Source organism: Chlorocebus sabaeus, chromosome 9 (assembly GCF_047675955.1).
Source record: "Chlorocebus sabaeus isolate Y175 chromosome 9, mChlSab1.0.hap1, whole genome shotgun sequence".
Lineage (NCBI taxonomy): Eukaryota > Metazoa > Chordata > Mammalia > Primates > Cercopithecidae > Chlorocebus > Chlorocebus sabaeus.
In genome coordinates, this window is record NC_132912.1 from 54,039,890 (window position 1) to 54,056,149 (window position 16,260).

Sequence of the window (16,260 nt, forward strand, 5' to 3'; positions counted from 1 at the left end):
GAGGATGAGAGGAGAAAACAGAGTCAAGACAGGTTCAGGAAGTACATAGGCAGCCTGTGGTAATTATTGGTTGTCAGAGCAATATGGGAGAAGACACTAGGATGCTCCCAGATATTTAGTTTCAATGATTGGGTGGTGCCTACAATTCACTGAAAGAAAGAATACAAGAGGAGAAGCAGGTTGGCTAGGAGGATGGAGAACTAAGTCAGTGGCAGCCCTGGAATTCCTCTATGGAAGGCATTCAGTCAGAAAGCATGCGGGATTTGTCTTGAAAGTATAGTTCCAATTATAAGCATTCTGCATTTATTTAGCATGCATGCTCAGATAGGATAGCATGGATGGCAGATTATTTGAAGGCCTTCTCAGTAGAAGTCTAATCACCTTGTTTAACCAGACAAGGATATATGAATAACATAAATGTTTTGCATTCAAAGGGAATTTACCAGGCAAATAATAAACTGAAGACCTCATCTCGCATTACATTTTCATAAAGGTTTGTTTGCTTAGCTACTTGGTGGTCAAATATTTCAGTTTATTTCTGTTCTACTGTCAATGGCTTCATTTCTAGAAAAGTTGCTATATTTCCTTTTATATCATTTGTTTTCAAATAAGTTCAGGGTAAAATCCTCTCATAGCATTTTTTTTTTCTTTTTAATAATGAAGACCCTTCTGAGGGTACTATGTTTAACAAAATCAAACTCACTCTTTTCGAGGTAATCTGTTTCTAGGAATTACTGAAAAGTAAAAGGAAGTTTTCCATAACATGTTTGATTTTTAGCGCCTGAATCAGACCTTGAAAGAGCTGTGCAATTACAAATAGAAGCCACATCTTATTGTTTTGATACTTCTTGAAGCTATAGCTTGGATAACAGAATGTCACATCATGAATTCGGCACCAGACGTTATATTAGTTGAGATTCTTTTGGTTGCAAGTGACAGAAACCCAATTTAAACAAGGTCAAGAATAAAGGGAAGGCCAGGTGCGGTGGCTCATGCCTGTAATCCCAGCACTTTGGGAAGCTGAGGTGGGTGGATCACTTGAGGTCAGGAGTTCGAGATTAGCCTGGCCAACATGGTGAAACCCCGTCTCTACTAAAAATACAAAAATAAGCCAGATGTGGTTGTGCATGGCTGTAATCCCAGCTACTTGGGAGGCTGAGGCAGGAGTATTGCTTGAACCCAGGAGGTGGAGGAGGTTGCACTGAGCCAAGATGGCGCCACTGTACTCCAGGCTGGGCGACAGAGTGAGACTCTGTCTCAAAAATGAAAAAAAAAAAAGAATAAAGGGGAAATCGAGCACACCAAGGAAAAGGTAAGTGTGGAGCTTTGGGAATGACAAGATCCAGGAGCCATCACACTGGCAGAACACTCCATCTCTCTCATTTCAATTCTTTGCTTCCCAGTGCCTGCTGGCTTCATTCTCTCCTAGAGTAAACAGACTTTCTTCACACGAGAGGGAACAGAGGGCCTGTTGGACTCATTCTTCCAGCTCAACCACAAGTAAGAGAAGAGAGTCTCTCTCCAAGATCTGGTTTTAACAGTCTCAGGGAAGAAGAATTCTGATTGCTCTGGCTTGGTTCACAAACCCACTTGTTGAACCAATCACTGCACCTAAAGGGGCAGGGTCTGTATCAGAAGAAAGGATAGAAGCACACACAGATGGCTGTTCATCCAACCTGTGAAGCAGGTGGGCTTGGGTGGCTGTGGGACATCCACGTGAGGCAGTGAGGCAAAATCTGGACACATGAGCCTGAGGCTCAGAGGACAGCACTGAACTGAAGACATTCTGTCTGATGGCTCAGAAAGTTGCTGATTGCCTTGACAAAGTTAATGGCAGGATTTATTCCACAAGCTCAGTAGATAGATTCACCCATGATCTTTATTCTCAGATAACCCTTCATATGTGTGTTAATAGAGGCTTAACTAGAATCAGATAGTGAAGTTCATAGTTATAAAATAAATTGTTTTTACAAGAAAGTAGGCCAGGCACAGTGGCTCATGCCTATAATCCCAGCACTTTGGGAGGCCGAGGTGGGCAGATCATTTGAGGTCAGGAGTTTGAGACCAGCCTGGCCAACATGGCGAAATCCTGTCTTTACTAAAAATACAAAAATTAGCCGGGCATGGTGATGCACACCTGTAATTCCAAATACTCAGGAGGCTGAGGCACAAGAATCACTTGAACCCGGAAGGCCAAAGTTGCAGTGAGCTGAGATTGCACCACTGCACTCTAGCCTGGGTGACAGAGTAAGACTCTGTTTCAAAAAAAACTTTTTTAATAAAATAATTAAATAACTTTTTTCTAAAAAAAAGAATATCGGCCGGGTGCAGTGGCTCACTCCTGTAATCCCAGCACTCTGGGAGGCCAAGGCAGGTAGATTACTTAAGGTCAGGAGTCGAGACCAGCGTGACCAACATGGTGAAACCTGTCTCTGCTAAAAATAAAAAAATTAGCTGGTGTGGTGGCAGGCACCTGTAGTCCCAGCTACTCAGGAAATTGAGGCAGGAGAATCACTTGAATGTGGGAGGCGGAGGTTGCAGTGAGCCAAGATTGCACCACTGCACTCCAGCCTGGAAGACAGAGTGAGACTTTGTCTCACAAAAAAAAAAAAAAAAAAAAAAAAGGAAAAAAAAAAAAAGTAAACTCCATGACAGCCGAAGTTTTGTCTGCTGTACTCACTGTCATGTTGTCAGTGTCCAAAGCAGTGCCTGTTCGTGTCACTAGTAGATGCTCAATAAATATTTGTTGAAAGAATGAATGAATGAGCAAATAAATAAACAATATTTATTCTGTCCACAAATCCTTAGGAGGGCAGAAATTACATACAAGTTAATTATACCAAATTCTGATTTTTGGTTCATATTTCTGGGCTGTTAGTAATTTTTTTTTTTTTTTTTTTTTTTTGAGACAAAGTCTTGCTCTGTCACTCAGGCTGGAGTGTAGTGGTGTGATCTCAGCTCACTGCAACCACTGCCTCCTGTGTTCAAGCAATTCTCCTGCCTCAGCCTCCCAAGTAGCTGGGATTACAGGTGCCTGCCACCACGCCCAGCTATTCTTTTTGTATTTTTAGTAAAGACTGGGTTTCACCATGTTGGCCAGGCTGGTCTCGAACTCCTGACCACAGGTGATCCACCCACCTTGGTCTCCTAAAGTGCTGAGATTACAGGCATGAGCCACTGTGCCTAGCCACTATTTGTATATTATTTATTCTTGCTGCTGGTTTTTCCAGTGGATTTTTCCTGTATGGGCAAGGGGAATGAGTTAAGAAAATGGAGCAGGAATGAGGGCTTTGGGTCCCCACTCTATTGGTGATAATAACAACTGACATTTGTATTGCAATTTTCTTCCAAAAGTTACTACATTTGCTTCTCAAAATATCCCTGTGAAGCAGATGCCATTACCTTCATTTTTAGATAGATAAACAAGCTTAGAGAGACTCTCCCAATACCACTCAAGTGGTATTAAGTCAGCCTCCATCTAAACCCTAGTCTTACCATGTTTATTCCATGGCACCTGGCTGCCTCCCTCGCTGGTTGTGTAGGCTGAGAAAGCCACTTCCCCTTTCTGGGCCTCAGTTCTGGAAAAATGCCTAGGTGATCTCCTAGATTCCTTTAAATTCTATGAGTCTAGCAGCCTTTTCTTCTCCATCATCTATTTTTAAAATTGTTATAGCTTTAAGAAGTACTAAAATGATGAGATGTGATTTCTGTTTGTAATTGCACAGCTCTTTCAAGGTCTGATTCAAGTGCTAAAAATCAAATACGGTAGGTACAACTTCCCTTTACTTTTCAGTAATTCCTAGAAACAGAATACCTTGAAAAAGAATGAGTTTGATTTTGTTAAACATAGTACCCTCAGAAGGGTCTTCATTACTAAAAAGAAAAAAAAATGCTATGAGAGGATTTTACCCTGAACTTATTTGAAAACAAATGATGTAAGAGGAAATATGGCAACTTTTCTAGAAATGAAGCCATTTAGAGTAGAATAGAAATAAATTAATTGGAAATATTTGACCACGAAGTAGCTAAGCAAACAAACCTTTATGAAAATATAATGTGAGACGAGGTCTTCAGTTTATTATTTGCCTGGTAATTCCCTTTGTATGCAGAACATTCATGTTATTCACATATCCTTGTCGGTTTAAACATGGTGATTACACTGCTATTGAGCATCAGGGCAAGTAAGTTGTGTTTCTTCCCACAGAATGTTTTGTTTTGTCTCCAACTTCTATTTGTGGCCATATAGAAGTAAGCTACTTCTGATGTGACATGAAAAACTTTACACAGAAAAATCTGTATTTGCACATCCTTTGGGGGGCTTTTATTTTTGCTAAAAAGTAGAATTCACACAGGAGGAAAAAAAAACATGCAAAATATTTTTGTGCACACTTTTAACAGGCTACATTCCACTTCTGAAATCTTACCCAAAACAAAACAAAAAGTCCCAAAGCCAGAATACTGAGTTAAAAAGTTAACATTATAAAAGCTAGGTTCCTAACACAAACACTGCAGATATAAGCTGCAGATATGTCACTCCATTGAAAAAAGTTGTGTTTATCTTTTTTTTTTTTTTTTTTTTTGAGACGGAGTTTCACTCTTGTTGCCCAGGCTGGAGTGCAATGGCATGATCTCGGCTCACTGCAACCTCCACCTCCAGGATTCAGGAGATTCTCCTGCCTCAGCCTCCCAAGTAGCTGGGACTATAGGCACCCGCCACCACATCTGGCTAATTTTGTGTATCTTTAGTAGAGATGGGGTTTCACCATATTGGCCAGGCTGGTTTCAAACTCCTGACCTCAGGTGATCCACCTGCCTCAGCCTCCCAAAGTGCTGGGATAACAGGCGTGAGCCACTGCACCTGGCCTATAAATGTTAAATTAATGTCAACAATGAGGAAACAAGAACTGTAGCTCCAAAGTGTGCTCCCCACCATGGATTATGAAAAATTTTGTTTGGTGTTGTAGGACATTCACAATGTAAACTTGAGCTAGACACAGTCTTATTCCTGACACTACACCAGACTCACAGACACTGAGTGAACCACACTCAAAACTACCTTCTTTTCCTGCTACATTTTAAGTGTTTTTTTTCTTGTTTTTTTTTCTTTTTTTTAAAATTTTTTGCTAGTTTTGTTTTTTTTTTTGGCAAATAAGAGTCCCTCAGAATCTATACTTGCTCTGAAATGTAGAAAAATTGATTCAATAAAGGACTGTGGTGAAACCATCCCTTGAGATATTTCACTTTTCTTCTTAATGATCATATACTTTTTAATGATCGTGTGTGTGTGCGTGTGTGTGTAAAACCTTTAAAAAGAGATTTTGGAAACTGAATTCTAGGGAACGTTTTTTTTTTCTTTCTTTCTTTCCTCAAGACCAGTCCCTGACAATTGAATAGATAGTTTTCGGAGAAAACGACTTAGAGCCTGTCAGTACAGTCAGTAACCTCCTTGTCCCGGCGTATTTGAACTTTCCAAAAATAACAGAATGCTCCAAGGTATTTGTCTGCAACTCCTGACAAATCTCCAGGCAGTCCCAGCAGATTTTACTCTGCCTGCTGCTTTGTATTCACCTTGTCGCAGATCCAAAGGTAGGAAGGGCCCTGTGGCAGGAGCACATCCATGTCCCTCCCTGGTGCTCCCTGGGGGAGATTGGTGGCTTCCTGCTTGGAAAAAAATAGGGGCTTCCTGCAGCTAGGGACACAGCTAGCTGCTTCCTTCTCCCTAATGGAGAGGAGACACTCAGGTAAGATGGCAGTCCCCTGGAAGTCTCAGTCCTTAGAAGAAAAGAGTTCTAATACATTCCCATAAAATATTTCAAACGTGCAAAGAGAAAAATCCAAAACAGGAGTAAGAGCAGAATAGAGTGAGTTGGAAGAGAGCCTAAATAGCGTGCTCAAGTGAGAAACATTCATGCAAACTGCCTGCATCAATGCCATGTTTTCAATGAGCATATTAACAGGGCTTCCTAAAGACGAAAGTGACTACACTATTTCCAACCACAGAATCTAAACTGCCTTATTTATCGCCAAACAGCTTTAAGATGCTTACCTAACTCAAACTATCACTAGTATCATAAAGTAGTTTGAAGGCCCCTCTACTTCAATAAATACTTAAATAATAGCTAGATCAACTCAGCTCATACATTTTCAAAATATTGGCCAAAACAGCAAATGTATATATATCAGTGTATCTGTTCCTTCTAGCAGCTAACACAGTTGTACAAACTCAGTCTGCTGCATTTTAAGGAACATTTGAAATGGATGGTGCAGACCTGAAGGTGGGAGGTCCTGCCTCCTCGTGTGTTCTTACTGAGGGTGGCAGAAAGTAAGTTTTCTCTTCCCCACCCAGAGTTTGGGCATGTGAGCCTATTCTGCCATCCTATTTCAGACACTGTCTCTCTGTCTCTCTTCTTTTCCACAGGCCACCAAGCCTATTTGAGATGGAGGGTACTGGGGGAGACATCGTAAGTGAGCAGTCACAGGTTGGGGTGAAATTCACGCACACGACTGGACACTCATACTAACGAACCCTTAAAGCTAAACAAAGGCCAAAGACAACCCAGAGCCTTTAAAAAATCTCTCACACACCACAGAGCAAAACTGGAAAAACCCAATTCTACTTTCCCATCACAATTCAAAAAGGAGCTAAGCCTTCTGGGGACATTGGATGTTTCAGACTGAGAGAGGGTGGCTGACAGGGCCATCTTTTCTCAGCTGTCTGCAACCTGAGCCAGAGCCCTTCCTGGAGTCCTGGCAATTGCCCAGTGGCTCCCAGAAGACATCTCTTTGGACGTCCGGGCTCCCATTAGAATGTTTCAAGTTTGTTCAAGGTCTGAAGTCTGATGCACAGAGGTAGCTCCATGACGCTAGTAATGGAATAACACTTCCTTTTTTGGTGAGGAAAGCCCAATGGGTCTTAGCTAACAAGCTCTCAGCTATGACTCTAAAAATACCCTGCAGCGAGTGCTGTTTGGCACTTCAATTTGTTTGCCAGGGGAGCGCTTAAGAACTCCACAGAATACTTCAGATTCTCCACAGCTGCTCTGAGCTCTGTCCTCCTCTGGTGACCGCAGGAAGTGTATCGCTTTGGGAAAGCTGCTTGTTGCTTTTCACTTTTGAGTTCTTGGAATTCTGCTCTAAATGTCTGAAGCACAATTCCAGTCTTAGATTAATAACTAGCTTGGTTTTGAGTCTTCATTTGGCTCCTAGTCTGAACTATGCAAATACACGATTTGTGTACAGAAGAAAAAACCTAAAATTATACTTCCAAAGGGCTCAGTTGCTTCCTCTCTCTCCCTGTTCCCCTCAGAAGAAAGAAACATCAGCCTCCCGAATCCTTTGTTGCCAGCAGCAGGAGCAGCTCTGGGCCTCATCAGCACAGGCAGCCTCAGCCGCCTACAAGTTGATGGTGTGTGCGTGCTTCTTGCACAGGGGTCTGTCCTTCTTGGAGTAGAACGGCTGCCCCTCCAGATTCACATGGCAGACCTGGAACAGAGAACAGACCTGCGTGAGACCCATGTGGCGGGGGACATGAGCAGATTTCAATCGCTCTTTTAAGAAAAAGCCCTGGCCAGGTGCGGTGGCTCAGTCCTATAATCCCAGCACTTTGGGAGGCCAAGGCGGGCAGATCACTTGAGGTCAGGAGTCCGAGACCAGCCTGGCAACATGGCGAAACTCCATCTCTACTAAATACAAAATATAAAAATTAGCCAGGGGAACGTTGGCACGCGACTGTAATCCCAGCTACTCGGGAAGGTTGAGGCAGAAGAATCTCTTGAACCTGGGAGAGAGAGGTTGCAGTGAGCTGTGATTGTGCCACTGCACTCCAGCCCGGGCAACAGAGTAAGATTCTGTCTAAAACAAACAAACAAACAAAAAGCCTTGCCCCATGCATTGCAGAGAAAAGGCAACAGCCTATTTCTCCCATTATAAATTCTTAACGACAGAAGCAGAGTACATGAGTTGGACTATGTAAAAACTAAGATTCCTGAAGAACACAGAATAAAATCAAATGAAATTAATTGAATTTAATGGAATAGAGAAAATATACACTATGAAGCTGACCAATTCATGCTATCCAAAATGTATAAAGAGTCAATACAAGTTCACAAGTCAATATACCACAGAGAGGATTCACATCTAAAGAAAGTAGTAAACCAACAAACACATCAGAGAAGATTGTACTCACTAATAATTAAAGAAAAAGCAAATTAAAACTGCCCTGATGCCAGGCGCAGTAGCTCATGCCTATAATCCCTATGCTTTGGGAGGCTGAGGCAGGAGGATTTTTTGAGGCCAGGTGTTTGAGACCAGCCTGGGCAACATAGTGAGCCTCTGTCTCTACCAAAAAAAAAAAAAAAAGAAGATTAGTTAAAAAAAATTATAAGAAAAACTGCCCTGAGATACCACTAGACACCTATTAATCTAGCAAGACAAATAAAACAAGAAAACCTCAATGGCTTGTCACCTTTAACCTAACATGCCTCTAGCCAAAAAGCTTAAAAAAAACCACACAAAGTATTCAATCAAAAATCAGCAATGCCAAAAAGGAACAAGGCCTACTGGTGCACTGCTAGAGACACACGAGTGAGCTCAGTGTTCCACAGGGAATCTGGCCATGTTGAACAAGAACCACTGAGATGTGCCTACCCTATAACCCAGTAATGCCACGCTAGAGAATTTATCCTGCAGAACCAACTCTGCAGAACAAGAAAGCAACCTGTGCTCAACTAGAAACTGAAAACTACTAAAATTTCTCTCAATAGGGAGATGATTCAGTAAATTTTCAAGGTGTATTTTTCCAATGGAATGCCACCATTTAAAAAGATAGATATGGGCCAGGCACGGTGGCTCATGCCTGTAATCCCAGCACTTTGGGAGGCAGAGGCAGGAGGACCACAAGATCAGGAGTTTGAGATCAGCATGACCAACATGGTGAAACCTCATCTCTACTAAAAATACAAAATTAGCCGGGTGTGGTGGTGCACGCCTGTAATCCCAGCTATTCAGGAGGCTGAGGCAGGAGAATCGCTTGAACCTGGGAGTCCGAGGTTGCAGTGAGCCAAGATTGCACCACTGTACCCCAGTCTGGACGACAGAGTGAGACTCTGTCTCAAAAAAAAAAAAAAAAAAGATATGGAAAAGTATGCAGAGAAATATACAAAAAACAAAAGAGATGAAATTCTTTTTTGTTTTCTTTTTTTTTTTTTTTTTTGAGATGGAGTCTTACTCTGTCACCCAGGCTGGAGTGCAATGGTGTGATCTCGGCTCACTGCAACCTCCACCTCCCAGGTTCAAGCAATTCTCCTGCCTCAGCCTCCCTGGTAGCTGGGATTACAGGCACCCACCACCACATTCAGCTATTTTTTTTTTTTTTTTTTGGTAGTTTAGTAGAGACAGGGTTTCACCATGTTGGCCAGGCTGGTCTCGAGCTCCTGACCTCAAGCAATCCACCTGCCTCGGCCTCCCAAAGTGCTGGGATTACAGGCGTAAGCCACCGTGCCCAACCCAAGAGATGAAATTCTATATCCCCATGATGACAACATAGAGTATAGTCTGAGGAAGAGAACTAATATTTGTGGGGACTACCATGGACCAAGCAGGATGCCAAACACTATATACAGCAGCTCATTTAATTCTCATGAAAACCTTACAAGGTAGGTATGCCTTTCTCCCACTTCACAAATGAAAAAACTGGAGCTCAGAGGGCGCCTATGTCTTTCTTAAGTCGCAGACCTAGTAAGTTGTAGGGCTGGGAATCTCTGTCCAGGTCTATAAGACTCCAGTTCTATGCTAATTTTTCCCCTACCCCATAGCAGAAAGGGGCTGTGTTTACTTGAAATTGTTCTGGGTTCATGGGTTTGTACGGAGGTAGCCCTCTGAGTTTGTCAGACTACTAGTATGTAAGCTAGGCCCTGGGTTGGCAATATGCCAGTATGTCAGAGTCTGCCAGGAAGTCACATTGGCTGGCATGGGTCCCAGCCTAGGAGAGGGCAGTGAAGATCCCTGCTGACGGGCAGAATTGGGAGCCATCTCCAGGACACTGACATCAGGAGGAGTGCAGGTGGAGTCCCTACATACAGGTATCCCCCAAGGAAACAGAAATCACCCTCCAGAGTTGAGCTTGGGGCAATGTGCATGTATCCAGTCCAAGAGAGTTGGAAAGGAAAAGGGCACCACGCTGGCCCCATGTGCAAGGCTCTGATGGTCCAGTTGGGGACATTATACCTAGGATCACACAGGGCTTCCAGTGGGTCCTGGAAGCCAATGAGCTGCAAAAGGTGGATACAGTGATGCTGAGTATAACCAGGCTTGTGTGGAGGCCTCAAGCTGCTGGTGGCAATTTAAAGACTAATGCAAAAAGATGGACACCCAAGATCTAACTGGTGAGAATGGGCTTTAAGGAAGACAGAAAGGCAGCTCTGGAGTGAGTCAGCCTGTCAGTGACTGCAGCTGTGGCTGGGAGACCCTACCTGGTCTGGGACAATGCTGGTTGCTTGTGAGAACTTCGGGATGAGTCAGGCTGGGGAGAGAAGGTGTCCAGGGACTGAAGACCAATAAATAAGAAAGGGACAGAGCCTCAAATATGGCTCATAGGTGAGATGGGGCTGAGGGTGGGAACCCTCATAGGGAGTTGTGCCCAGTGTCTTCTTGATGCAAGGTGCTTCATGGTGGAGGAGGCCTCCTGCCCACCCAGCATAGGGGACAACAGGGATGGTCTAACCCCCAGGCTCTGTGGCTGGGTGACATCAGGGCCTGGCTATAAAGGGGTGGTGACCATGAACAGTGCTGACCGCAGGTCCCAGCAGAGTTAGGGTAATAAACTAGGCCAGCTGCAGCAGCCCCTAGGACTGCCTACAAAAGTTGTACCACTGCCCATCCGCTCCTGATACCCACACCAGTAGGGAAGGGCAAGACTTAGAGCAAAAGAAGGATTGGTAAGACATTTTTCCTCCACTAAGGTCAGACCCGGCCGGGCGTGGTGGCTCAAGCCTGTAATCCCAGCACTTTGGGAGGCCGAGACGGGCGGATCACGAGGTCAGGAGATCAAGACCATCCTGGCTAACACGGTGAAACCGTCTCTACTAAAAAAAAATACAAAAAACTAGCCGGGTGAGGTGGCGGGCGCCTGTAGTCCCAGCTACTCGGGAGGCTGAGGCAGGAGAACGGCGTGAACCCGGGAGGCGGAGCTTGCAGTAAGCTGAGATCGCGCCACTGCACTCCAGCCTGGGCGACAGAGCGAGACTCCGTCTCAAAAAAAAAAAAAAAAAAAAGGTCAGACCCTTTCCATTGGAACTCAAGTGTCAGTGCCAGACAGAAGCTTAACTTTCACCCTGACTCACACTGCACTTCTCAGGCTCCCAGCCTTCACTTTATATGCTTTGGACTTGATGGGTACTGTCCTGTTCTACTTTTGAATTGCTCACATCTGTTGCTTTGTTTGCCTTTCAAGATTCTAGATTCCGTCAAGGTAGAGACTTGTTCTGGGACACTCTTGTATTCCCCAAATGCCAGGAATATTTGGTAAACTGAGTTAGTCTAAAAATGTGCTATCTGAGATCTCACTGGTGAGAAAACAGCACATCAGCTGGGAGAGCTACTCCAGATCTTTCTCTTACTAAGTTTTTGGAAGTTACAGGAAAATACATGCTCATCAAAAGTGATTTGGAAATATGAAGTGACAGAAAGAGGACCAAAAAAAAAAAAAAAAATCCCTCATGTCCCTCAAAGTTTTCCAATCAAAAGATTTCTTCCCAATGTTAAAACTACGTTCCAGCTGGGTGCAGTGGCTCACACCTGTAATCCCAGCACTTTGGGAGGCTGAGGTGGGTGGCTCATAAGACCAGCCTGGCCAAGATGGTGAAACCCCATCTCTACTAAAAATACAAAAATTAGTTGGGCCTGGTGGCGGGCGCCTGTAATCCCAGCTACTCAGGAGGCTGAGGCAGAGAATTGCTTGAACCTGGGAGGTGGAGGTAGCAGTGAGCTGAGATCGTGCCACTGCACTCCAGCCTGAGCGACAGAGCAAGACTCTGTCTCACAAAAAAAAAAAAAAAAAAGAACCATGTTCCACTTCACTATTTGTTGACAGGGCAGTGAGTACCGTGCAGGCTGGTTTGGAGGGAGACCTAACGATCTCCATGCTGATCCTCCAAAGGGCAGTGCTATGAGCCTCTCACAGGCTGGACTTCACTCTCTGGAACTTATTTGTAATATCAGCCTGAGCCACCCCAAGCTTTACGGCTTCTTCTGGTCTCTCTCTTGGACTTTTGCTGTTGTGACTCAGCTGAAATTGCGAGGCTTGCAGGAGCAGACCCACACTCACCTTTGCCACAATTCCCTCTGCATGTGACACAGACCTCTCATCAGCCCGCCTGTGGAAAACAGGCCTTCTGTGCCACTGTCTTCCTGGACCTTCCCCAGGTCTCTTGGATCCTTCCAGAAGTTGGGTAACCAGATGTGCAGGCAGTGCCTCAGGACTAGACAAGTCATGGCTTGAATGTAAGGTTCAGAGAGCCCTGTGCTGTGCCTGACACAGGGGAGCTATAACTCTGCAGGGGACAACCCCAAAGCCAGTATATTTACACCATTGTCTCTTTTTGGAGGGGATGTATTTAAAACACCCTAAAAGATAACTAGAGAATCTGTTCAAAGAGCTGGAAAATCAGAGTGATAAGGGGTTGAACTGTATTCCACAAAATTCACATGCCAGAAGGCAGAGTTAGGAGTGAGCCAAGATTGTGCCATTGTACCCCAGCCTAGGCAACAACAGTGAAACTCCGTCTCAAAAAAAAAAAAAAAAAGCGGAGCTTGCAGTGAGTGGATATCGCGCCACTGCACTCCAGCCTGGGCGACAGAGCAAGACTCCGTCTCAAAAAAAAAAAAAAAAAAAAAAAAAGAGCATAACCACACAGAGACAGACACACTCAGAGGAGAATGTCATGTCATGTGAAGACATAGATACAGGGGAGACAGCCTTGTGATAATGGAGGCAGGGATTGGAGTCACACAGCTGCAAGCCAAGAAATGCCAAAGATTGCTGGCAACCACTAGAAGCTCAGAGAGAGAGTATGGCCTCCTGTCAGCACCTTGATTTAGGACTTCTGGCCTCCTGAACTGTGAAAGCGTTCATTTCTGCTGCTTGAGCCATCAGTTTGCAGTAATTTGTCAAGGCAGCCCTAGCAAACCAACACACAGAGTGAATACAGTGCGTCCCACAGACGGCAGGGTATGGAAGCAAAGTGTAGAACCGAAAGCATATGTCCGTAAACTTGATGACTAGGGTCATCCTATGTCATAAGTCTATAAAAATTATTCAAGTAAAAACTGTACAGGTATTTCATACATTTCCAAAATTTACCTTGAGAAACTGTGGTTAAAAAAAATAGTAGGGGTGTCTTAATTTTCCCAAATCAGCCAGGCGCGGTGGCTCACACCTGTATTCCCACAACTTTGGGAGGCTGAGGCGGGTGGATCACCTGAGGTCAGGAGTTTGAGACCAGCCTGGCCAACATGGTGAAATCCCCTCTCTACTAAAAATACACAAAATTAGCCAGGCATGGTGGTGTGTGCCTGTAGTCCCAGCTACTCGGGAGGCTGAGGCAGAAGAATTGCTTGAACCCAGGAGGCAGAGGTTGCAGTGAGCCGAGATCGCTCTACTGCACTCCAGCCTGGGCAACAGGAGCAGAAACTCCATTGCAAAAAAAAGAAAAATTATCAAATCAAGATTAGTCAATGACAGATTGACATTAGGGGGCTTTCTCAGGGATGACTGTTTCCTACCTCTCCCTCAGAGTCTAAATGCCTGTAGCCACACCATCATGTGCCCACCCCAACCCAAAACCTTCAGAAGGAAAATACCAGTCTCATACTAAAAGTGACGCAGCTTTTCAGCAGAAATAAGTAGCACACAATTAATAGTTAATTATTAGGGCTTATCTCCTGGCAGCTATATATCAAGAAAGGACCACTTAGGAAAATAAAATGATACTCAGTCTTGCTTTCCAAAGGTTCTACCAAGAGAAACCCTGTCTCAGCTTTTCATAGGATTAGTCAGCTCCAATCTAGTGTTTGGGGTAACAATTTGGAGGGGAAAACCCTCAAGTCACTCCATCATATCTGAAGTGACATATAACCATGGGAAGTCAACTGCCCCTCTCAAAGCCAAGCATCATCTGCTGCTCTTGCCCACTGACAACACTGCTGGTGAGACAAGCCACTGGTTTGCCAAACCCTGGGACACTCTGTTGTCTTTAACGAAATGGAAAGTAACAAAGCCACACTGGCTTATAAATAATTATTAGGAATGAAACTTTGTTCAACTGTGATGTATCGAGGCATCATGGTGTTTGCCAGCTTTTAAAAATGATCAGGATGTCAAAGAACTAGCATGGCAAGGGATGTAGAGGGTGGTCATCTGGTTCCCACTTCCTCCCTCCTGCCTCTTCTCAGAAAGCCAGAGCCCCAAGCTAGAGACATACCGCACAAATGAAGCAGGTGTCATGCCAGGTGTGGCCCAGGGCTTCAATAAACTTGTCACCGGCCTCCACGGGGAAATCGCAGCCGTGACACTTGGTGCTGAACAGATTGATGTAGTCTGAAATGAAAAGCAGAGTGAAGACCACACACCCAGTAGGGCAGTGGGGACCCAAAGCCAAGACAACCCCCAAATCAGTGGGCAGGGGCAGGGGGTGAAATCTAACTGGTTGTTTGTAATCTCACAGATGAAATACTCAGTTACATGACTGATAGTTTTCCATTTTCCAATCATTGCACTGATGTTCAGACCCACGCTTAGACACCATCTCACGCTAGTTTGATTTACAAACACTTTCTGGAACTGTCATTAACATTCTGCAGGGAGATTGTCTCCTCTGCTTCTGTCACCTCTAATAGACCAAACAGATCAAGCCCCAAAGAGAAAACAATCCACGTTTCCAAACGGCTATGCTTACTTTGGAAGAATGAGGGTCCAACGTATTTAAGAGTTACGGAATGTTCTTTGCTTAGCCATTCTTCTGTCATGGGGCATTTGTGTTGACAACAAGTTTTTACTACTATAAAGAATATTTTAACTATTTTATTGGGGCATGTCCTCCTCCTCCTTCCCTACCCCCAACCAAGGAGATAATGCTATTAAGTATTATTTATATGATGCTTTGCAATTTACCAAGCATTTTCACATGGATGATGTTATTTACAAGTATCTCAATGTCAGGGACTACATTTTAGCTTTCTTTGCACTCCCAGCACAATGACTGACACACAGTCAATATCCAAAACATACATAGGGAATGAACGCATTAACCAATTAATCAGTTAATCAGTGAATGAGTCTGATCACAAAATCCCTCAGAGATTGAACTATTATTATCTTTTTGTTTTGTTTTGTGTATGAGAAAATTGAGACTCAAAGAGGTGAAGGGCCCAGCCAGCATCCCACAGCTGTGGCACAGTGGGTCAGGTTCTGTGCTCCTTCACCAGGGCAGCTGTCCTCTCTGGCCCAAAGGGGCTACAGTTCTACCACACTGGCTGTAGAACATCTCTAGATTATTCTAGAAAAGCTCCATCCCATTTACAAAGCCTTCATCCCTCCTGAGAGGTGTACGCATTCCTCCACAACTCTTCTACAGTTGGCTTCTTCTTAAGTGATTTCCTGTTCTTCTTGTGGACAGTATGTCCATTCATTGTCTTAGACCACGTCTTACTGAGTGCCAGTGTGCCATGGGGGTTACAAAATTGGACTCTGAATAAAGGAAGAGCTAAGTTCAAATCCCAACTCTACTAAGAAACATTCAAACCTGGGGTAAATCACCTAACTTCTCAAGGTCTCAACTTACTTATCTATATAATGGGAATAATTATTGTACTGAACTCTTGGGGTTTTGAGTGGATTAAATAAGATAATGTAAGTGAAGTATTTGGCACAAGCACTCAAAAATGTTGGCTCTTATTTTGAAAGTCTTCGTAACTGAAGCAAGGAGGGAAGGGAACCATGATTTGAGTGCCATTGTGCCTCTTGTTTAATCCTCATGACACCTCTGTGAAGAGATAATATTCCCTATTTATTTATTTATTTTTGTGATGGAGTCTTGCTCTGTCACCAGGTTGGAGTGCAGTGGCATGATCTTGGCTCATTGCAACCTCCGCCACCCGGGTTCAAGCAATTCTCCTGCCTCAGCCTCCCGAGTAGCTGGGAGGACAGGCATGTGCCACCACACCCAGCTAATTTTTTTCTGTATTTTTAGTAGAAACAGGGCTTCA

General features: G+C 44.0%; 1 protein-coding gene across 3 annotated transcripts in view; it reads right to left on the reverse strand.

Annotated features, from left to right (window-relative positions):
- Window positions 1–4,292: 4,292 nt before the first annotated feature.
- The window catches only part of LDB3 (LIM domain binding 3), a 69,490-nt gene continuing 57,522 nt past the window's right edge, over window positions 4,293–16,260 (reverse strand). For all 3 annotated transcript variants that reach the window (XM_073019012.1, XM_073019015.1, XM_073019013.1), the window contains 2 exons: window positions 14,478–14,593; window positions 4,293–7,482 (listed from right to left, as the gene is read on the reverse strand). In XM_073019012.1, coding sequence (XP_072875113.1) covers window positions 7,393–7,482; window positions 14,478–14,593 — 206 coding nt within the window. In that variant the 3' untranslated portion in view covers window positions 4,293–7,392. The remainder of the gene's footprint in view (window positions 7,483–14,477; window positions 14,594–16,260) is intronic.